We start from the raw sequence: 20,047 nt of genomic DNA on the forward strand, positions 1-20,047 counted from the left end.
GCTTTGCGGTTCTTCTTGGCTCAGTGATATAAAATGCATTCAACTTCCTCCTTGCCTCACTGAAAAAGATATAGTTGTCAAGACATCTCCACCTAACAAGGTAAGTCACTCAATATGCTGCACTGGAGGACTGCTAGGATACACTTCGGCTAACATATATGACGTGCCTTTTGGAAGTAGAATATGTCATAGGCTTAATAAATCACAGGCAACGGGCAACAATAGTTCCTTGACAAAGTGGATTCCATATATCCAGTTTCCGCTTTGCAGAACGGCTGCATTAGGTTTTACATCCACCAGTTCAGAATCTATATCAGTCTGTGGTTTAATGCATTACAGTATTTTACCACCCATCTTCCGTTTCTTCTCATAGCATACTGAGGTGATTATTCTATATTTGCTGAAGATTTTATCACATTTTCTTGTTCATTGACATTTATTTTGCCCTTAATTGTGGCTCCTAAGCGAGCATTGAGTTTTAGTCTTAAAGATGGTAGTCAACTGAAAAGCACAATGAATGTAATGACCTTAGAATAAAAGTGGAAGGGTTTGATAGGCATGCGGGAGGGGAGAGTGTAGAGGGACACATTATGGGGTAAACTAATCTTTGATTTGTACAATAATAAAGTGAGGCAAGAGTGAACGACTTGCAGTGGCACAAAAAGAGTGAACCATAATCCTGCAAAAAATTGAAAAAGCACAAATAATTTTCTTTGAAATACCAATATAATTTGTGAGATGCAAATATGGGAAGTATTTCAGGCATAAATTATCAAGCCTGTAAGGGGTAATTCCAAAACTTTAAGAAAAGGTACAACCTTAGTGCTGTTTTAGTTGCTATTGTTTGTTTCATCTGTGCTTCGCAAAGGAAGAGGCAATATACACTTTCGGGCAAAAAGCTAACCCACTTCCCATATGCAACTTGGTGTTGCAAAATACAGGTTTTTTGTGCTGCTTTGTTATTGAATTTCCATTTCTGGTGCTTCATTTTTAACACAGAATTACATTAGATTTTTATGATAATTTGTTTGGCTGCTTTGATACTTTTCTTTACTCTGGAAAACAAAATAGCACATTGGAGAAATGTAACCAATGTTTCAGTTGACATACCCTTTCCTCCAAATTTAAAAATAAAATACTGATTTTCCTCAGCTCCAATGTTTCAATTTCTTATGTTTGGTCAGTTATCTATTTAAAAGGGTAATATGACGTGTCTCTAAATAATTAGTCCTAATTTTTCCACAAGCAAATGCACAAGTTTAGATAATCTGTTGTCTAGCAGTCAGAACAGTTTTAGGATGAATATTGAAAGTCATTTTCCATTCATTAATGGTGAGAGCAGAGAGACATCATGTTTTTTTACATTTCAGATAATTTTTTTTATCAATGGACAATCCTGCAGAAAACTTTGAAGATGCCAGTACTGCTGTGGAAGAATGGTGAGGGGCATTTGCATTCAATGTCCATTCAAAATTGTTCTAAAAATGGAATGTTTTCACAGACAATTTATTTCTGTCACAAAAAAAAGGTCATGCCTATCAATTAATTTCTGTTTATTTCTTTCTCATCATGTCAGTCACCCAATGGAAGGAGTATTCCACAGCCACCTGGATGAAAAGGTGCGGCCTTACATAGACCTGATTGACTCCCTAAGAGTGATCGGCATCGAGAAAGATCTGGCCTTGCCGGCCATCGCTGTGATCGGAGACCAGAGCTCTGGCAAGAGCTCCGTACTGGAGGCCCTGTCTGGGGTGGCACTGCCCAGAGGGAGTGGTAAGATGTGCACAAGCACACACATACACACACACAATACACATAAACACGCACACATACCCACTTCTCCCCCCATACACACATGTATACACAAATACACACACACACGCACACAGACATAAAGTACTCCCCCTCCCCGCACTCACACACACAGACACACAGACACACACACACATACACACACACACACAGATAGACACTACCACAGAGCTTTCACCTATTTCCCCAGTGGTGGAACTCCCCATTCCTCTACGAACCACTCAGTCTCTGCCTATTTTCCGCCGTGGTCTGAAGACGCATGTCTTCTGACTCTACCTTGATCAACTTTAACACTGCACTCCTCTGAAGGGCTATCACTTTCATGTAACATTTGTATCTTGATCTTCTGGAACTTTCATATTGCACTTGCGTCTTCTAGCACTTTCATATTGCACTTGTGTGTTCATCTTGATTTTGTAGCTCTTCATCATATCTCTGATGTTCCTGGCTATGGGGAAGAACGTTCCGAGAACTGTACCTTATTTGATCTCTGTTCTGTAGTTGTTTCAATGACCTTTGGTATGCACGTATTGTACGTCGCTTTTGGATAAAAGCATCTTCCAAATAAAATGTGTTGTAATGTACATGGATCCCATGGCTTCAAACTCCTTTCTCTTTTTAGGAATTGTGACCCGCTGTCCTCTTGAGCTAAAGCTGAGGAAGCTGAGAGGAGGAATCCACTGGAAGGCCTCCATCTCCTACGGAGACGAGTTCATCCAGTTTGATGACCCATCACTGGTGGAAGGCTATGTGGCTGAGGGTTGGTGCTATTTTCTTAACATGTTATTATTGCTTTTTTAATCGGTAAGACAATAGGTAGTTCATATCTCATTAGCAGTAATAACATAGGTAGGCTCACCGGTTTTTCCAAAGCAGGTTTCTAACCTGCATTTCATTCATCCCCAGCAGGTCAGTAGTGGCTTATTTGATTGCATGTGTTAGACAATCAATCAGTCAATCAATCAATCAGACTTTATTTGTATAGCACTTTTCATACAAGACAATGACCACATTACAACTCCCCAGTCATCTGCATCAATAACTCTGTTCTCACTTAGTTCCCACACTGTCACATGCTGCATTCAGCACAGTTATGAGAACCACAGACATGCTGAAGTAGCATACTTTTATAGTGTTGTGCTTTGTCATTGTTTTTTAATCTGTGGCGTGTAGTCTATGGACATAAAAAGTGCCACATCCAGGTACTAATCAAGCCCAGCTCTGATCAGCTTCAGTAGAAAGTGAGCCCAGCCCCTGTAGGTTTCTTTAATGACTAAGCCCGGTCCTGATTAGCTTCAGTCCATCCTAGCCCAAACATTCTCAGCTTCAGCACAAACCAAGTCCAGTCCCAGTTGATTTCTTTAATAACTGAGCACAGTCCTGCTTAGCTGCATTCCATCCAAGCCAAACCCTGCTTAGTTTCAGTATCAATTCAGGCCCACCCCTGTTAGGTTTCACAACTCAGCCCAGCTCTGCTTAGCTTCAGCTCTATTACATGTGAAGGGTACGTGTGTTCTTGGGATTTAATTTTTATTTTCATGAAGGTGACAACTTCCCTTTTTTCCATTGCACATATGCACTGCTGGGACTGCACATGTTCTCTGAGTTCCGGGTTGTGATGTCCTTTCATTTCCCTATTTTAAGGTGTGGAAATGCGCCACTTTGGACACAATACAGGCATTATACAGAGCGACTTGCAGCACATTTTACGTAGCATATACATTGTATCCATTTATATAGCTGGATATATACTGAAGCAATGCAGGTTAAGTACCTTGCTCAAGCGTACAATGGCAGTGTCATACCCAGGAATCAAACCTGTAGTCTTTAGGTTACAAGACCGGTTCCTTACCTGTTATATTACACTGCCACCCACACATTACACACCAAATGATTAATCACATCATTCAACACAATCTTCTGCACATAAACCACAGGGAGGAAGTGGCTCTGTCTTGTGTCATCTTCCTCATTTCTTATTTTCAATCGCTTTCATTTTTTTACTTAGGCATTGTTCTCAATACTCTGCTTTTGGGTTTCTATTTGCCTTTCATTTAAATTGTTTTGTTTCTTCCACAGTTTTATCGGGAAAGTGTTTTAATAGTAATTAGTATCATTTATTTAATAAATGGTGTGTATTGCCTTTTTCCTTTAGCCAATAGGCAGGTCAGCAGAACCTATAGACCTAAGAATATAATCTTGATGTTATGAGACTATTGATGCCCTCTTCTACATCAGTATGGCTTTACTTCCCTGAAGATTTCCTCGCATGTTTTATTACACACTTCTTATTAATTAAAGCATATGCAGACTTAAACATAAGATTCAGAACAAGAAATGCTTCTGACTCATCCAGTTACCTGCTCCTCAGCAGTGTCATCTTCAGTTACATTACTGGTATTCAGCAGATGAACTTATGCAGAGTGATATACTTTTTAGTATTTTTCACACAGTATCCATTTTTACAGCCAGAAATGGAAACTGAAACAGTTTAGATTAAGTACTTGGGAATCAAACCTACATATTTTGGGTTAGAAGCCAGTTCCCTGCACTTTATACCCCTTAGTACAGCCCATGTACAGCACATGTTCTCTACTTTCTTCTCATTTCACAATCCTTTCCCTCCAATACCCGTTCAACCCTCACTACGGAAGACTGTGCTACCTTTTTTGACAAGAACATTACTGACATCTGCAGTTCTTTCAAGATGGAGTCCTTAAACAAAATAGTGAAGCTTGGAGCCTCTCTCCAGACAATCTTCCCCCCTTTGCCTTGTCAACCCTTATGGATGATTACCTCAATCAACTCCTGCTATCCCCACCATTCTGCTCCCTGGATCCCATCCTTACACCTCTCTTCCATTCAATCTCTGGTGATATCCTCCCATTTATCTCCTCTCCGGTGAGCTCTTCCCTATCACCTGGATTTGTCCTTGCTGTCTTTGAACAAATTCAGATTACCCTCCTGCTCAAGAAACCCACCCATGACCCATCATCCAGAACAACCGTCCTATGTCTCTTTTTAACTTTCTCACCAAAACTCTTGAACATGCTGGTTTCAACTCTGCAGCTCTCTTTAATTTAAAAAATTCTTTTTTATCACAGAACAACCTTCTAGACCTTCACTAGTCCAGCTTCAGGGCTGACTATTCAAATGAGGCTGCCCAACTTGCAGTCAATGAGCAATGTCAGGCTACAAAGGTATCTTCTCTGTCCTCTGTCCTTAGCCTCTGCAGCATTAGACATGGTTGACCATCAACTCCTGCTGTCTTCCCTGACTACCACCAGGATTTCTGGCACTGCTCTCAACTGATTCACTCTGTACCTCGACTATCTCTCCTTCCAAGTTGCATGGGGGAGGTGTAGTTTAGAGATCTCAGGAACTGTTATTAGGTGTCCCCCAGAGCCCGGTCATTGGATCCATCTTCTCTGTCCCAAGTCTCTTGGCTCCTCCCATATCTTATCATTCCCATGCTGATGGCCGACAACTCCTTCTGTTCTTTACCCCCTCTGATACATTGGTCACGATAGGCATCTCCGTTTGCCTGCAACATACTGCACCTCAAGCTGAATGTGAAATCATGAACTTAAGCTAAACTGGATTAAAACTCAGCTTCTCTACTTCCCAGCTACATCCTCCACCCTGCTGTACCTACCCTTTACCCTAAAGGTTTGTGGTGTGGACTTTTGACTTGGACAATGCCTCGATTTTCTCACTTTAAACTCTTCGGCTGTTTTAATTTAGTTGAATGCCTTGTTGCACTCTGCTCACCTGCTGGTTAGTGTGGCACTGCTCACGCTGTCCGGGAGTCATCATATCTTAATTGCCCCCCCACAGCACACTGAATAAAAATTAGGATGATCCCTCTCATGTTTGAGAAGGGGGAGGGGGCAGGGAGAAAACAGATACATTCCTATGGTCATACAAATGATATTCTGAAAGATGATAATCTAAAGACTAGATATCCGACAATAATAATGATGATAATAACCACACAAATATTGTATGTTAAATTATGGAATTGCAATGCATTTTTTAAAATATATCAAAATAACTACTTATATGCTGGAAATTGTGCAGCCCAAGTTACAAGTGCAGAGCTTAATTGGACTGGTGTGCAGTCAGTGGCAATTTATTGAGTTCATTTTTTCCTTGTGCTTCTTGCAACCCTCCTGGACCCCTCTTATGATGCACCAGTGTGTCCTGACCAGAAGTTTTGGAAACAGCTCAAAAATATTACAATTTCCCATCTTTTTCCACAGCACAGGACAAGCTGGCTGGAGTAGGGGTGGGAATCTGTGATGAGCTGATCTCTTTGGAGATCAGTTCTCCTGATGTGTGTGATCTCACCCTGATTGATCTACCTGGAATTGCGAGGGTTCCTGTTAAAGGTCAGCCAGAAGACATTGGAGATCAGGTGAGTGTAGAGAAGGGGTGCCCAATGCATCGATCACAGTCGACCGGACGATCACAGAGGACATGCTGGTAGATGGCTGCGTCTTTTTTTAAAAATGTGTCTGATTCTTCCTGTTTTCATTTCCCTACTGCTTCTGCCTGACAGCCAGGTACGCTTGATTGATGTGAACTGTGGCCAGTCTGCTGCTGTTGAGAACTTTGTTACATTAAGCATGCCCATTCATTCGTGGTATGGTCACTTAAATGTCTAATATTACGTGATAGCAACACGATGACTTGCATCTTATATGGGGCTGAGCAGTTATGGTAACACGAAAAACTGGGTCCATTTTAGGCAGGGAATTCGTTTTAAATATCCGATGGATAATGGTGTGAATCTAAAAGCTTGGATTTTGTCCAAATATGATACTGGTGTAATGATTTTACTTTTATGCCAATACAGGTTTCTATACACTTCGGCTTGTATTTTTACGTGATAGTAACAAACTTTGCCAATGCAATTGGCGCAGAGAAATCGTGGTGATGACATGATCTGATCCCTTTTAGGTTTTGCTTTCAATATCCGATGGACAATAGTGTTTTAAATCTAAAATGGGATTTTCTTTGTTCACAAATGATGCTGGCCTAACGATTTTACTTTTATGCCAATACTGCTAGCCTACAATTGTAGCTACGTGATGTTAGAAATATAAGCTACACATGTGGTACTGGAAAACAAAGGTAGTTAAGCTAGTAGCTCTGCCCAACACCTAGCTGTAGAACTCTACTACACACCCACACACACACACAAAATGTTGGCTAGTGGTTGTGGTTGTACGCAGTATTGTCAAGCAGACTCAAAAAAAACATAGTTGGATTTACTAAATAAATAAAATTGTTGGATTTGCTTAATAAAATTATAGACTTGTGGCACGCAATTAAGTATATCCTAATCCTAATGACATTAACATTAATAACATTGCGTGCAGCTGCTGTCCAACGATTCTTTCTTATTTTCTTTGGTAACACTATCACCCCGTAACCACCCGGGGAAACGCGGACCCCTAACCAACTGAAGCCTCCTATACCCTTTCAATTGTGTATTGCACTATGGAGCTACGGGCCAGTCAGCACTGGCACAATCTGGATTCAGTCCCAGACTGTAACGCTCATCTATGCACCATAGTCGATGCCTTTACGAAATGAGCCATCCAGCAGTGACTTTTAAACACAGGCACTCAAAATAAATGTACTGAAGACTGATGCGAGTGTGTGGATAGCTGCTGACTATCATGGGTGCAACATGTGAATTTATATTGAATACTTTTTCCCCTTCATTTGGACATGCATGTTTCTTATTTTTAATTGTTTATTAATGTTTTATCCCTAGTTTTCCTTTTAGTTTCAATTTGCATGTACAATAATACATTTGGTGTGGAGTCACAGATGAAATGTAGGCATACTTCCAGATCATATTAAATTGAATGGGTTTCCACAAGAATGCATATTTGATATAAATTGTAAAAGCAACCAAATAAACACATTCAGAATGCCTTTCAGTGGTTTATAGTGGTGCTGGTTGAAGTTATAATGTTCTCCTTACTGTAGCTAAATTGGTACAGTAGTGTCCACAACATAATGTATTTATGGACCAGTCATATATCCTGACTAAATAGTTCAGAACGATCTATCAGAATTGCATGGAAACTCGTTTTCGCCACAGAAACAAAAAAGTTGGCTTAATTGCGACTTTATTTCTTGGAATTCTGAATCTTGGAATGCTTGCATCTGCGAGTTTATGTGAGTATAGAAAGCAATCCTTGAACGAAGCAACTTAAGTGCATTAGCTAGCTACAGAAGATGTCACAGTTTCCAGTATCGTTGCCAGTGGGCCTATTTCAGTTCAGTCCTGAAGTGTTAGATGAATTTCACTTAGATATTAGCTAGTATGTCCTTTGAAGAAAAAGCATATTCGAGCTGATGGCACTATTTTTGCAATTGAAGTTATGTGAAACTGAAAGAGGCGATGCACTGCATTTGTTCATTTTCATTCTGTGACCATCCTACATGAAATTGGTTTATTTACGTGAGAAGTAAACTCACAATTGCAGAAAGAACAGTTAGAATTGCAAAAATTGAAGAATTGAAAAAAATTTAGAATCCTGAGAAATAAAGTTGCAATGAAGCCAACTTTTTCTTTCTGTGAGCTTCCATTAAATTGATTTGAATTGGAATCAGCAAAAAAATATATAAATCATCACTAGTGAAAACTGATTTATTTTGATTTAGAAGATATTAAAGAAATAAGGAACCACAAAGTGTCAAGGCTGTACAGAAATTGCTCCAAAATTGAATGGTTGCAGAAGATTAATGCAACTTAATAGTATTCCGTAAAATGGGCTTAATTCACATTTCAGAATTTAAATGAAAAGGCTTCCTTTTTTGTAATTTCAGATAAAACAACTCATCCTGAATTTTATTGGGAAGACTGAAACCATTATATTAGTTGTGGTTCCATGTAATGTTGACATTGCAACAACAGAAGCTTTGAAGATGGCACAGGAAGTTGATCCTGAGGGGAAAAGGACTCTGGGTAAGAAAAGCAGGAAGGCTGATTGTCTATTTACAGAACTACCTTGCCATTTGTAGGTTTGCGTCCTTTTCAAGTATTCATGCTTCAATTTCTTCACTTTTTGTGTCCACAGTAAATCAAAATTTTAATATTAAACCCTATTTATTGCATTATTACTATATATTTTGTTTCAAAAATGCTGGCCTGGATTCTGGCAAATCGTGTCAGTTGCTAATTTTGGCTAATATTACATTTTAGATCCACAAATATGGTTGGCCAAGTTTATAAATTACTTAAATTAACTTGTTAAACTGTTTGTGAAGAAATTAATGTATTTATTTTTAACAGTGGTAATTGAAGTACCATACTCATGACATGGATGTTTTGTCAGAGGAACAAATACATAAGCACAGTACAGTATTTCCTCAGCCATGTGAAAGGGCCAGTGTCTCTTGTATGCTCTGTCCAATAACGTCTCGAAGCGAATGTTGATGAATTTCTTTTAAACCTCAAAGACTAATGAGAAAATTAACTCATGGTGATTTTGTTGTTTCTCTGAAAAGCAATCCTGACCAAGCCAGACCTGGTCGACAAAGGGACAGAGAAGAATGTTCTAGACATTGTCCGAAACCAAGTGATCCCTCTCAGCAAGGGCTACATCATTGTGAAGTGCCGTGGCCAGAAGCAGATCAACGACAGGATCTCCCTATCTGATGCCACCAGAATCGAGAGAGATTTCTTTAGGCGCCATGAGTACTTCAGGTATGACAGAAGAAAGATAGCAGCATTGATTAAATTACATTCATCCATTTAGCACATCGTAAGTATGTGCGCATGAGAGATATAAAGGCCATGTTGAGATACCTCACTGTGCTGAGGGTAAACAGCATCCCAGTGGATTTCTGGTAGTTTTCACAAGAGGCAAAGAGGTTATGTGACCAGAGAGAGAGCAGAGGATGCTGCCAATTTTGTGAGTAGCAAATGATGATGGGTGAATCATTATGGATGTTGAAGCTTATGCCTTGTATTTGAGGTTTGTCGAAATAAGGAGACAATTGTTTTAAAGACTGTCCACAATATTGGATCATGTGTTTCCATTTGGTAACTGAAACTCATTCTTTTCACAGTGGTCTTCTGTATGAAGAGAAAGCCACTACACAGTGTCTTGCCACAAAACTGACCCAGGACCTCGTTGACCACATCAAAGTGAGTTTCGCCATTAAACCTGGCAACCTACGACATTTAGTGTTTCATATACTCGGATGCGTTTGACACCAGGAGTATATTTGCCTCAATGTCATGAACATGAGTCCTGGAGAACCACAGTGTATGATGGTTTTCTTTCCAACCAAAATTGCAATTCCTTCTACCTACAGTATATTTGGATGTATGAATGACACTGGGAAGGTAGTACAAAAATGCAGGAATGCAACAGAATTGCAATGTTCCTTTGCATGAGTGCATCATTGTCATGTTACTTATCAGAACATGTATATTAAGTGTTACTGTCTGACTGTGTTCATTGCCTTTTCCCAGAAATCCCTTCCTCTCATATCTGAGCAAATTAAGAAGCAGCTGTGGGACACCAGGAAGGAGCTGAGTCTGTGTGAGAGTGGGCCGCCTCTGGAACCTCACGAGAGGAAGAGCTACCTCATCGATGTGAGTACCCACACACCTCACTCTCCATCTCAGGCACGTGAAGAGCTAGGGCCCAACTGCTCGAGCCCCTGCCTCTTTGCCCTGTCAGCCCTTAAGTGCCTTTTGGCTGCAGCGATTACATTTCTGTAAAGCAGAGGTGGTCTCTGTAATCACAATCCCCCCCGCCCCATGATCATAATCTCTGCACACATATAACACACACTGACACACTTCTCCCTCCAACTTTATCATTAAAACTGCCTCACCCTTAAGAAATAGACCCTCTGCAATTTCAATTCAGATGAATTCATGTTCATTTAAAACAGTCCTCAAGCACTGAAATATGCCCTTTACAGTGAAGAATAATTGGTTTACAAAAACACGTATGTCCTGACCTAGTATGCATATTATCTTTGTGGGTTGTATAAAACCATGATATATACAGCAATTTAACTGCTTCATGATACATTATGGGGGTTGGTACCCAGGAACATTAGTAGATGCCATTATACAGAGCAAGTGACTAAACTAAATAAAAATACAAGTGCACAAACACAAAGCATTATGCACAACTGTCAACAGTGAACTTACCTGTTCTCATGATCATTCATTCGCATGTACTTATAGCTTACAATAAGTTCTTAACAACCTAAAACCAAAAAGGAATGAGGAGCTGAGAATCAGACTTTGTAATATGGATTACATTTTGAAAAAACTAGTCAGACTTTGGCGAGTGCTGTATAATCTTTGATTTAACGTCCTGTCCCTTTGCTTTGCAGACACTATCGCTGTTCAATGACAAGATAAACCGACTGTCCACAGGGGAGCTTGTCAGCGAAGAGAACCTGTTCATCCTTCTGCGATCTCAATTTAAAAAATGGAATGAACACCTGGATTGGACCAAAGAAACATGTATGAAGTTCAGTACTTATTTAAAAAGAATGATTGAAGTTGAACTTCCCCAGCATTAGAATTACACCAACATTATTTTCATGTACCAGTGGGATCTGTCCAGATATTGGCTAAAAGAAACTTGCGTGCAGTGGCATGAAATAGAATTTATCAGATCTGCGCTTGCTCTTTTCACACATTTTGAGTACTTATTATATATATCTGATTATACTAGATCTACAATATATATTTGGAAAAGCATAAATAAAGGGAGGTCTCTAGTGTTTTAATGGGACGGAGTACAGGTCACTTTATGAAGTGAAATTTCTCTGTGACCATAAAAGTAGTCCTTGCTGCCATCACTTAAAGAAGAGACACTGCCCATAGTGCGGCATTTCACATATATTTTTTGTCCACGTTTTTCCAGTTCACAGTACGGTGCAGGAAGTTGTGATGGCGTACGACCAGAAACACAGAGGCCGTGAGCTGGCAGGGTTTAACAACTACAGCGTGTTTGAGATGGTCGTCCAGAGGCTGGTGGTGGAGCTCAAGGGGCCAGCCATGGAGACGATGAAGATCATCCGAGGTAACGCTTAGGCGGGCCGGGCGTTGGGGGGGAGGGCGGGGGGGCAGGGGGCATTAATGTCTTTCATTTATCTGTCAACACCACTCTAAAGTGCATGCTGTTCTAGTGTGAATGAGCCTGATTCCTCTGGAAAGATATTGTTTCAACCTGTTAAAACACAGATTTTTTTGCTGTCATGACAAGCTGAAGCTGAAGTTTCTCTTTTATTCCTGCATTGAGTTTAATCGAAAATCATTATGTGGGGTGTCTACCTAGAATCACCTCTTTGTCTTTTAGGATTGGTAAACTTGATTGTAGTTCACTATTGGAAAACAGATTTTCCAAAATTACCATTTAGCAACAGCCTTTCGAAATTAATAATCTGATCATGAAGCAACACACTGTTGTAACCTGACAGTGAATTTATTATTGTTCACAAATTTTTCCCACTATCTCCTTGGACAGCTTTTGTGATAGGCATACCAAACCAACTCTCAGCTGTCCTCCATGGTCCCGATCAATTTGCTTGTATACAACTTTCCAAAAATGAGGAAATCTTTCAAAATATTTTACATTATTCCTGGAAAAAGTCTCAGAAATAATGAATGGCAGAAATTTCAGATAGTAATTTCCACGAGATGGTAAATGATAGAGGCGATATGGCAAGTCGGCCATTATGGGTCTATTCAATCTAACCCTAATTGACCAGTAAGTGGTGCTATAATTAAAGATCCAAGTTTAACATCTTTAAAAGAAAAATTGAAATAAATGTTCCACCATTTACAATTTTTGGAAAAACAGTTTTTTTGCGTATGGCTCTTTAGTTTGTGGACCAATCTGCGGCAAATTTGCTGCATAGTGTTATTGAACTAAATTGCACATATAAACTAGCCCAATCAGATAAACAGCATGGCCACCACTGACTACTAACTTGAAAAAGGGTTTGACCTATGACCATATGTGTTATAACTCTGTAACAGTGTGTGTTACCATCATGAATCCCAAAGTACATGTACAAGGGTGGACTCCTCACACGACAACTAAAGGACTTCAAAATTGACCAATGGGGGTGGTACACATTATGGAAAAATATATCAATGACTGATTGAAATGAAAGTATGTGCACATGGTCTTTGGACAGATATTAGGTAAAATATCAGGTTTTGTGGAAATCAGTCCAAGTGGGTATGGTGTGTGTCATAATGGCTGATAAGCCCAAGGGGTTATGGTCGATTGCAACAAAACTCACTATTATCGTCTGACATCCATTTGAAATTTAAATATCAAACTGTATCGCCTGGATACTGCCTAGGGACTATGTCTTCTGATGTGGAGTGAACACACTATGCATTCAGGAAATGTACCCCCCTTGGTACCTGCTGGGAATTTCCCATAATATATTACTATATTTCAAAGATTGTAAATATATAAAAAGTTTCATTTTCCAAATTTATTCTGTTGATAAAAATGAACAAAAACACATCATAAAATAAATTAGTACAGAGCTACATTTTATTTATCAAACATATAGGAAATATTCTATTTTCATATTATTAATTGTACAATTCCCCCAAAAATAATCCAAGCCCTGGTTTCAGTTCTTTGTGCACGCTGCCTTGACAAGGATAACACTATTGAGTCTTAATCTGTGGTAACCAGCACTGTTCCTGGAGATCTACCATCCTGTAGGTTTTAATTTCAAACCTAATTTGGCATACCCGATTCTACTAATTAGCAGCTCAATTACATCTCTAGCTGTTGAATGGGGTCTGCTTTGTTAGGGCTGGTGTGAAAAATTATAGGATGGTAGATCTCCAGGAAGAGGGTTGGTTACCACTGATCTATAGTTTTCTGTACATTTCTCCATACAAAATATTTCATGATCAGTCAGGTCCTTCTGTCAGCACTTCTGGATTGCCCTTTCAGTTCAAACAACAGTCAGGTCAGGAGCCTGAGATGGCTATTGTAAAACAAAGATTTTTGGTGTAAATCTTTTCTTGGTTTATTTAGAGCTATGCTTGGATTCATTGTCTTGCTTAAAGATTTATTTGTTGCCAGGTTTGAGCTTCCTGGAATCGGGAACCAGAATTTTGTCCAGAATTTCTTAGTAGTCACTGGAATTCATAATTTCATTGACCTTAACTTGACCGTAAGTGCTCCAGGACCAGTAGATGAAAATAATTCCATAACATAAAAGATCATTATCATATTTCACCATAGGTATGATGTTCTTTTCAGCATAAGTGTCTGTCTTCCATTGCTGTGTGGTGCTGCCTTTCTGGAAAAAAAATCTCAATTTTAGCTCGCCTGACCATAACACCTGCTTCCATTCAAAGTTATAATGCCATTTACAGAATTCCAGATGCTTATTCTTGTAGATTGCCCTCAATAGAGACTTATTACTAACAACTGTTCCTGAAAGCCTATTGACATGTAGGTGGGATGACCATACAATGTACTGTATTTATACAGCCTTTTTTGCTCATCTTTATCAAGGGTGTGAATCTTTCGCTCTATCTACAGTGTGCTAAAAGTGTCATTGACTTCAGCTGGGTTCATGAATATTCTTACCAATGCTTGTACTGGCATATGCTTTCATCATATTTTTATTGTTAGTTGAGTCTCTCCTCTACATTTCACCACTTGTACCACTAGGGGGCAGATAGTATAAGACTAATATATTCTGCCTGCAAAGACTGGACAAGTTATTTTTTTGCACACCATCAGATGGCGCAAAAGTTGCACAGTGATGTCAAAAAACAAAAAGACACTGATATTTTCTGTTGAGCCCTTGAACCCATGCTGTTTTTGGTGAAAAACCTTTTAAAAACTTGGGTCCCTCATCCTGCTGTGAGCTACAGCACCTTAAATTAGACCATTTTATAAGTATGGAATTTTGCAAAAACAGGATTAAGGACTGCTTGATCACTGAATGCGCATGTGGTGCTGACCACTGTAAATTCATGATCTGATGTATGTGACTGTCTGTTTTAACTGTCATGTTGGGCTTTTTAACTTTTGGAACTTTTTGTGCTGCTGTCTAGGCCAGGACTCTCTTGCATAAAATTTTGAATCCCAATCATTCCTGTGAAAATAAATAAATAAATAAATAAATAAATAAATAAATAAATACATTGTATCCTCATCTTTATATAATCTACTGTGTATGTCTTGAAATTCTCTAATATTATCTAAGATAAATTATGACCACAGTAACATTCCACAGTTTGCGGGCACCCTGATTGCTGAAGTTCTGTGTCATCATAATTTGTGCATGTGTATGGTTGCCTTAATTTGTAAAGTTCTGCGAGATCATAACATGTGCATGCAGTGGCCTAATTTCTACAGTTTGTGACATCATAACACATGAATGGGTGGGTGGGTGAAAAATGTTACTTCTGTGTTCATTGTTTTGTGTTCTTTAATGTTTCATTACCAGAAATGGTCCAGCAGCAATTTACCGAAGTGGCTAAAGCCTCCTTCCCGACTTATCCTTTTCTTCAGTGCGTTTCATTGGTAAATCATGCACCATGCGACATTTTATTCTAACGCTTGTATTAATCTAGAATAGGTATGGCCAATCCTGGTCCTGTAGAGCCACAAGGTGTGCTGGTTTTTGTTGCTACACACCATACCAGAAATTGATCAATTAAAACAGTGAATTACACAGTTAACTGCACACCTAGATTCTTGGGTCTAAATTGGTTGCTGATTTTAAGGTGAAATAAAACCCTCTCTTTCACCAGGACCTAGATTTGGTTAGCTACTGCTGATCCAAAACCCAAACTCTTAAAATTGAAGTCCGCTTTGTAGGATGAGTTTTTTACAGGACTCCTGAAGTGTCTTTTGACACAGATTATTTTGTCATTGGATCCTATAATTATCTTTTCAATCTCACAAAAAAGCCTCAGATTAATAGTTCTGAAAATGAATGTATAATTGTGATAATAAAAGAGTAACTGATGAATTTGATGTAACTAAACTGTAGACTGGGGTCTGGAATGAAAAATATGTAAGCCTTTCAATTTATTAAGAAACCATACATACAGATGATTAAAGTAATTAAACATGTTTAATGAAATAAACAGCCATATGACCCTAAAAATATAATGTAATGTCATAATGATTTAGACATGCTACTTGTGTTAATGTGTTAAACTGCCACTGCACTGCAGGTGGTAACATGTTTTGGATAAATGTGTCAAACCACAGGGTGGTTATTTTGTGATGTAAAAGTCTGGGTCCCTCTGCTCTGAACGTATTGCTCTTTCCCCCTCGATCTCCCCACCATCCCCAGAACAAGATAGACAACATACAGTCAACACAGGAGTCCCTGGTGCAGGAGAGGCTCTTGGAACAATTTGAAATGGAGCAGCTAGTCTACACACAGGACGGCATCTACTACAAAAGCCTGAATGAATGCATGGTTGCAGGCGGGGAGAAGGCTTCTGACAGTAACTGTGCAGACTTCGATAGCAGGTCCAAGTACCCGGCCATGCTCAGGGCCTACTATGAGGTGAGTCAGGAAGAAGACCTGCTGCAGTACGTAGACGTGTTTGAAGTTGTTTAAACAGTTGATCATTCTATACTGGGTAGTCTTCAGATGATGTACAGTTCCAGCAGATGTATGGTTTTTCTACTGCAATAATAAAACCTGCAAAGTTTGTCTTGTAAATCCTGTTGATCACCACTCATGCTGACAGTTTTCAATTCCATCATGCATTGATGAAATGCATTATGAATTTATGAGGTCTAATGTCATTCTGACTACTAAAGACGTTCTGTGGTCTGATAAGAAAAGTTTAAAAAGCTCAAAACGGACCCCAACCCCCCCCCACCCCCATGACGAATTGAAAGTAGACATGGCCCAGGGCTGTGTATTATTACAAACACATTATCGTTTTCCAATCCCATAAAATATCCCTTCCTCCCTTCCCCGCTCCACAGATTGTTGTCCAGCGGCTGGCTGACCAGGTGCCGATGCTGATCCGCTACTTCCTGCTGAAGGAGTCGGGCCGGATGTTGTGCAGGGAGATGCTTAACCTGATGGATGGAAGTAATGTAAATGAGATCCTGCGCGAGGAGTCGGAAGTCAGCCGCAAGAGGATCGACATGCAGAACCGCCTGGAGCGCCTCACGCTGGCCCAGAAAAAGATCAGCAATTTCTTCTGAGGCAGAGAAAGAATGGCACTGCATTCCCATGCTTTCATTTCTAAAATGTGTGTGTATATCTGGACATGTGCTTATTTCCTATACTAGCTTCAAGATTTATCAAGTTTGTGCTTAATGTGAAAAGTTCAGACTGCACATACAATTACGCACATAAAATTAACAGCTTGTAAGTCACCAATATATTTTATTAATTGCTTACTCAAATAAGAATGTGGAATATGAAACAGATTTTTCTTAAACTGTTCGTATTGTAATTAATTTTTTTAATGCACTAATATGGGCTATTTTTTAGGGGTGTAACGATACATTTATCTGGATCAATGTGTCAGTTCAGAGGGCAATAATCCGATCTAATCAACACGTGGAAAATTTGATCCATATCATTATTAATCATACAATCAGCATTATTAATCATACAACAGCAAATTAATTTCAAACGTGGGCTGTGCATTTTACCATGTGCAAAAATGGATCTGTACCATCTATGAAAAATGCAAAACAACTTGATAAAACCAACAAATTACGACAACAAAAATACAGAATAAAATTAGAAAGAAACCCGATTATTAAGTGAAGTAGCACAGAAAATAACTGTATTCAGTGTAAATATCTGGATTAGTGTGTGCTCTCATTAGGTTTCGTTTTCCCGAAAGCACACTCGCCTAGACAAGTTAGGGGAATCGGCTCAAAGCCGCTCTTCACTTTCGGAACAAGAAAGCTAGGAGCAGCATCACTTGAAGAACAGGTAGGTTATGAGCCGATGTAAGAATCTGAGAAAAACTTACTGATTATGATTAGACCTAATAGCACATTATTGAATCGGTATGTATGAGTACAGAATTATATAATACTGTGCCCTCTTTGGCTATAACTAGCCTATGTAAATCTCAAGATCACCCGCATCTTCTTCTCCAATAAAATCCATGAGGAGAGAATTACGTGATAGGCCAATAATACTGCGTATATTACTAGTATTAGTATTAACGAAAACAGATATTAAGTAGGTAGAACTCCTCTAGGCTGCGGTATTCATTCATTTCCGTGCATAGCCTACTCATAGAATCTAGCGAGCGGCACTAAGGGCTAATAACCTAAACTTTACCAGCGATATAAACGTATTCCAATGAGCGCCATAATGTTTGGGACAGGGACATTTTTATTGATTTGGTTCACAATTTTAGATTGTATTCAAACGATTCCGTGTAGTTCAAGTGCACATTCTCGGCTTTTATTCTATACATTGTGTTTCACCATATAGAAGTTACGGTATAGTCCCCCATTTCATGGGGCCATAACGTTGGCTACAAATAGCGTCACGTGTGTTTCTGAACAGTCAGACGCATATGCGTAATTTATTGGGGAGGACATGTAGTGTGAATTTTTACAGACGGCATTTTATGCATAGCTTCAGAGTACTACAAAAGCGTATTTGCGCGAGCAACGACGCCCAGAGAGCACTTCTTCCTTCTTCCTCCCCCTCGTAGCTCTCTCGCGCTGGGACTCCCTGAGAACTTGGCATAAAGACAGAGCGCAACGCGTCATGCTCTGAAATCCACGTTCACCGGAGGGGAAAACAATCGGCGCCACAATATGCAATCGAAGCCTGAAACGCTAACAAAATGCCTGTAGCTAGCTAAAAACATTAGATTTAAGCATGTCAAATGATTATTTTAGCACCCTATGTCTACCTGCGTTAGTCTAGCTCTAGCTTGCTACTTCAGTGTAGCGACAACGTTATAACGGTTTCTGAAAAACGGCATTTGCATTTGGCTGGGGGCTTCTGGTGAAGCTGATGCAGAAATTAACCGAGTTTAAACCAGAGCCTGCAAAAAATAAATAAATGGTTTAAACATGACAGCTAACGTTAGCTAAATTACCTGAAATTTTATTAACGCTACCTAAGTAGCTATCCTTTTAGCTTCCCCTTCTTCAGGCTGCTCCATACTTTCCGCGTTCCGCCTCCGCGGACAGCTGCGGACTTGTGCCGCGTCGGTCTGGTGTTCCACGCATGCGCTTTTCCCTATCTACACTAAATTCCAGTTCCATTACCACATAGTGAATGCAGTGAATGGACGATGAGAACATTTTCGGTTACGCTGACCTATAAAACGCTATTCAAAAAGCAGAATTACACATGTTATACATCGTTAGAAAGCTTATACTCTCATCCGCTGAATAAAGGGATTGTCAATCAAGCCAGACTGTACTAAAAACGGCGACAACGCCGTAAGCAACAGATGTGGTATTAGGGCAAAACAGTTCATTTCAGTGTAGCCTACTGAATCAGTAGGATCAGTTCACTAAAAATATTCGTTCACCGAATCAGTAGCGTAACTTTGGCTATTAAACAGAATATTTAATAGCCAAAGAACCAAACACTTTCCCTAATTTTTAACAAAATTTTGTTTTCGTTTCGATTTTATTCTAAACAATTTAGTTTGAAAGAAATGTGTTTGAAATGTGTTTGATATGGCCATTTTATTACACAAAATTTTCCTAAATGTGTTGTTTTAGCCCTAGATGCTGATTTCTTTACCGTGACTTGTTCTAGGCTAATGGCTGCTTGAAAGAGAAAGTGCTGATATAGGCTACGTTGGCTAAGTAGATACAGGCTATCGTTTTCTCATAAAATGTAGTCGATAAAATGCATTGATGTGAAATTAGTTGATCTTTGATAATTTTGTCAAAAAATTTGCTACGTAAAAGTCATGAGTCAATAGAATCACAGGAAGTGCTCAATGAACAGCAAGCGAAGAGTTTGGCGATGCTATGACAGGTATAATTTAAAATATTGGCTAGTCATTTGTTTAATTTTTTGGTTTTGATAAAACAAGATAGATATCATTCGTTTTGCGGAATTACGTCAGATCATTTTTTTCTTTAATCAATGCCTTCTTAAACCTTATTCATCATGAGTTGTGCTTAATTACAGTCAACAAATAAAAATAAAATATAACCTATTTGTTTAAACGGGCCTTTTATTCAAATGACAAAAAAATGCT

The 20,047-nt window shown here is 39.2% G+C and overlaps 2 protein-coding genes and 1 long non-coding RNA gene across 5 annotated transcripts in view; 2 read left to right on the forward strand and 1 right to left on the reverse strand.

Moving 5' to 3' along the window:
- Positions 1-17,284, forward strand: LOC118222909 (interferon-induced GTP-binding protein Mx3-like). Of its 2 annotated transcripts, XM_035408841.1 has the most exons (14): positions 1-100; positions 1,371-1,439; positions 1,577-1,773; positions 2,435-2,572; positions 6,075-6,229; positions 8,662-8,800; positions 9,343-9,541; positions 9,907-9,985; positions 10,316-10,438; positions 11,197-11,329; positions 11,736-11,894; positions 15,313-15,389; positions 16,171-16,389; positions 16,821-17,284. In XM_035408841.1, exons 2-14 carry the CDS (start codon positions 1,387-1,389, stop codon positions 17,043-17,045), a joined length of 1,896 nt encoding a protein of 631 aa, XP_035264732.1. In that variant the 5' UTR covers positions 1-100; positions 1,371-1,386; the 3' UTR covers positions 17,046-17,284. The 2 variants fall into 2 exon arrangements, with proteins under 2 accessions (XP_035264732.1, XP_035264733.1); XM_035408842.1 differs by lacking the exon at positions 1-100 and having other exon boundaries at positions 1,244-1,439.
- LOC118222910 lies at positions 15,885-19,183 on the reverse strand. The gene is made up of 2 exons (XR_004764356.1): positions 18,923-19,183; positions 15,885-16,916 (listed from the first exon to the last, which is right to left on the reverse strand). It is a non-coding gene; the product is annotated as an uncharacterized LOC118222910 (long non-coding RNA).
- LOC118222908 (interferon-induced GTP-binding protein Mx3-like) overlaps positions 17,615-20,047 on the forward strand; it is a 21,076-nt gene continuing 18,643 nt past the window's right edge. For both annotated transcript variants that reach the window (XR_004764355.1, XM_035408840.1), the window contains exon 1: positions 17,615-17,790. The gene's annotated coding sequence lies outside the window, so the exon portion shown is untranslated. The remainder of the gene's footprint in view (positions 17,791-20,047) is intronic.

Source organism: Anguilla anguilla, chromosome 3 (genome assembly GCF_013347855.1).
Source record: "Anguilla anguilla isolate fAngAng1 chromosome 3, fAngAng1.pri, whole genome shotgun sequence".
Classification (NCBI taxonomy): domain Eukaryota; kingdom Metazoa; phylum Chordata; class Actinopteri; order Anguilliformes; family Anguillidae; genus Anguilla; species Anguilla anguilla.

Coding starts and splice junctions, on each gene's coding strand:
- LOC118222909 (XM_035408841.1), top strand. CDS start 1,387: ATGGACAATCCTGCAGAAAACTTTGAAGATGCCAGTACTGCTGTGGAA. Junction 1,774..2,434: donor GGCACTGCCCAGAGGGAGTG/GTAAGATGTGCA, acceptor TTCTCTTTTTAG/GAATTGTGACCCGCTGTCCT. Junction 11,895..15,312: donor GACGATGAAGATCATCCGAG/GTAACGCTTAGG, acceptor TTTCATTACCAG/AAATGGTCCAGCAGCAATTT.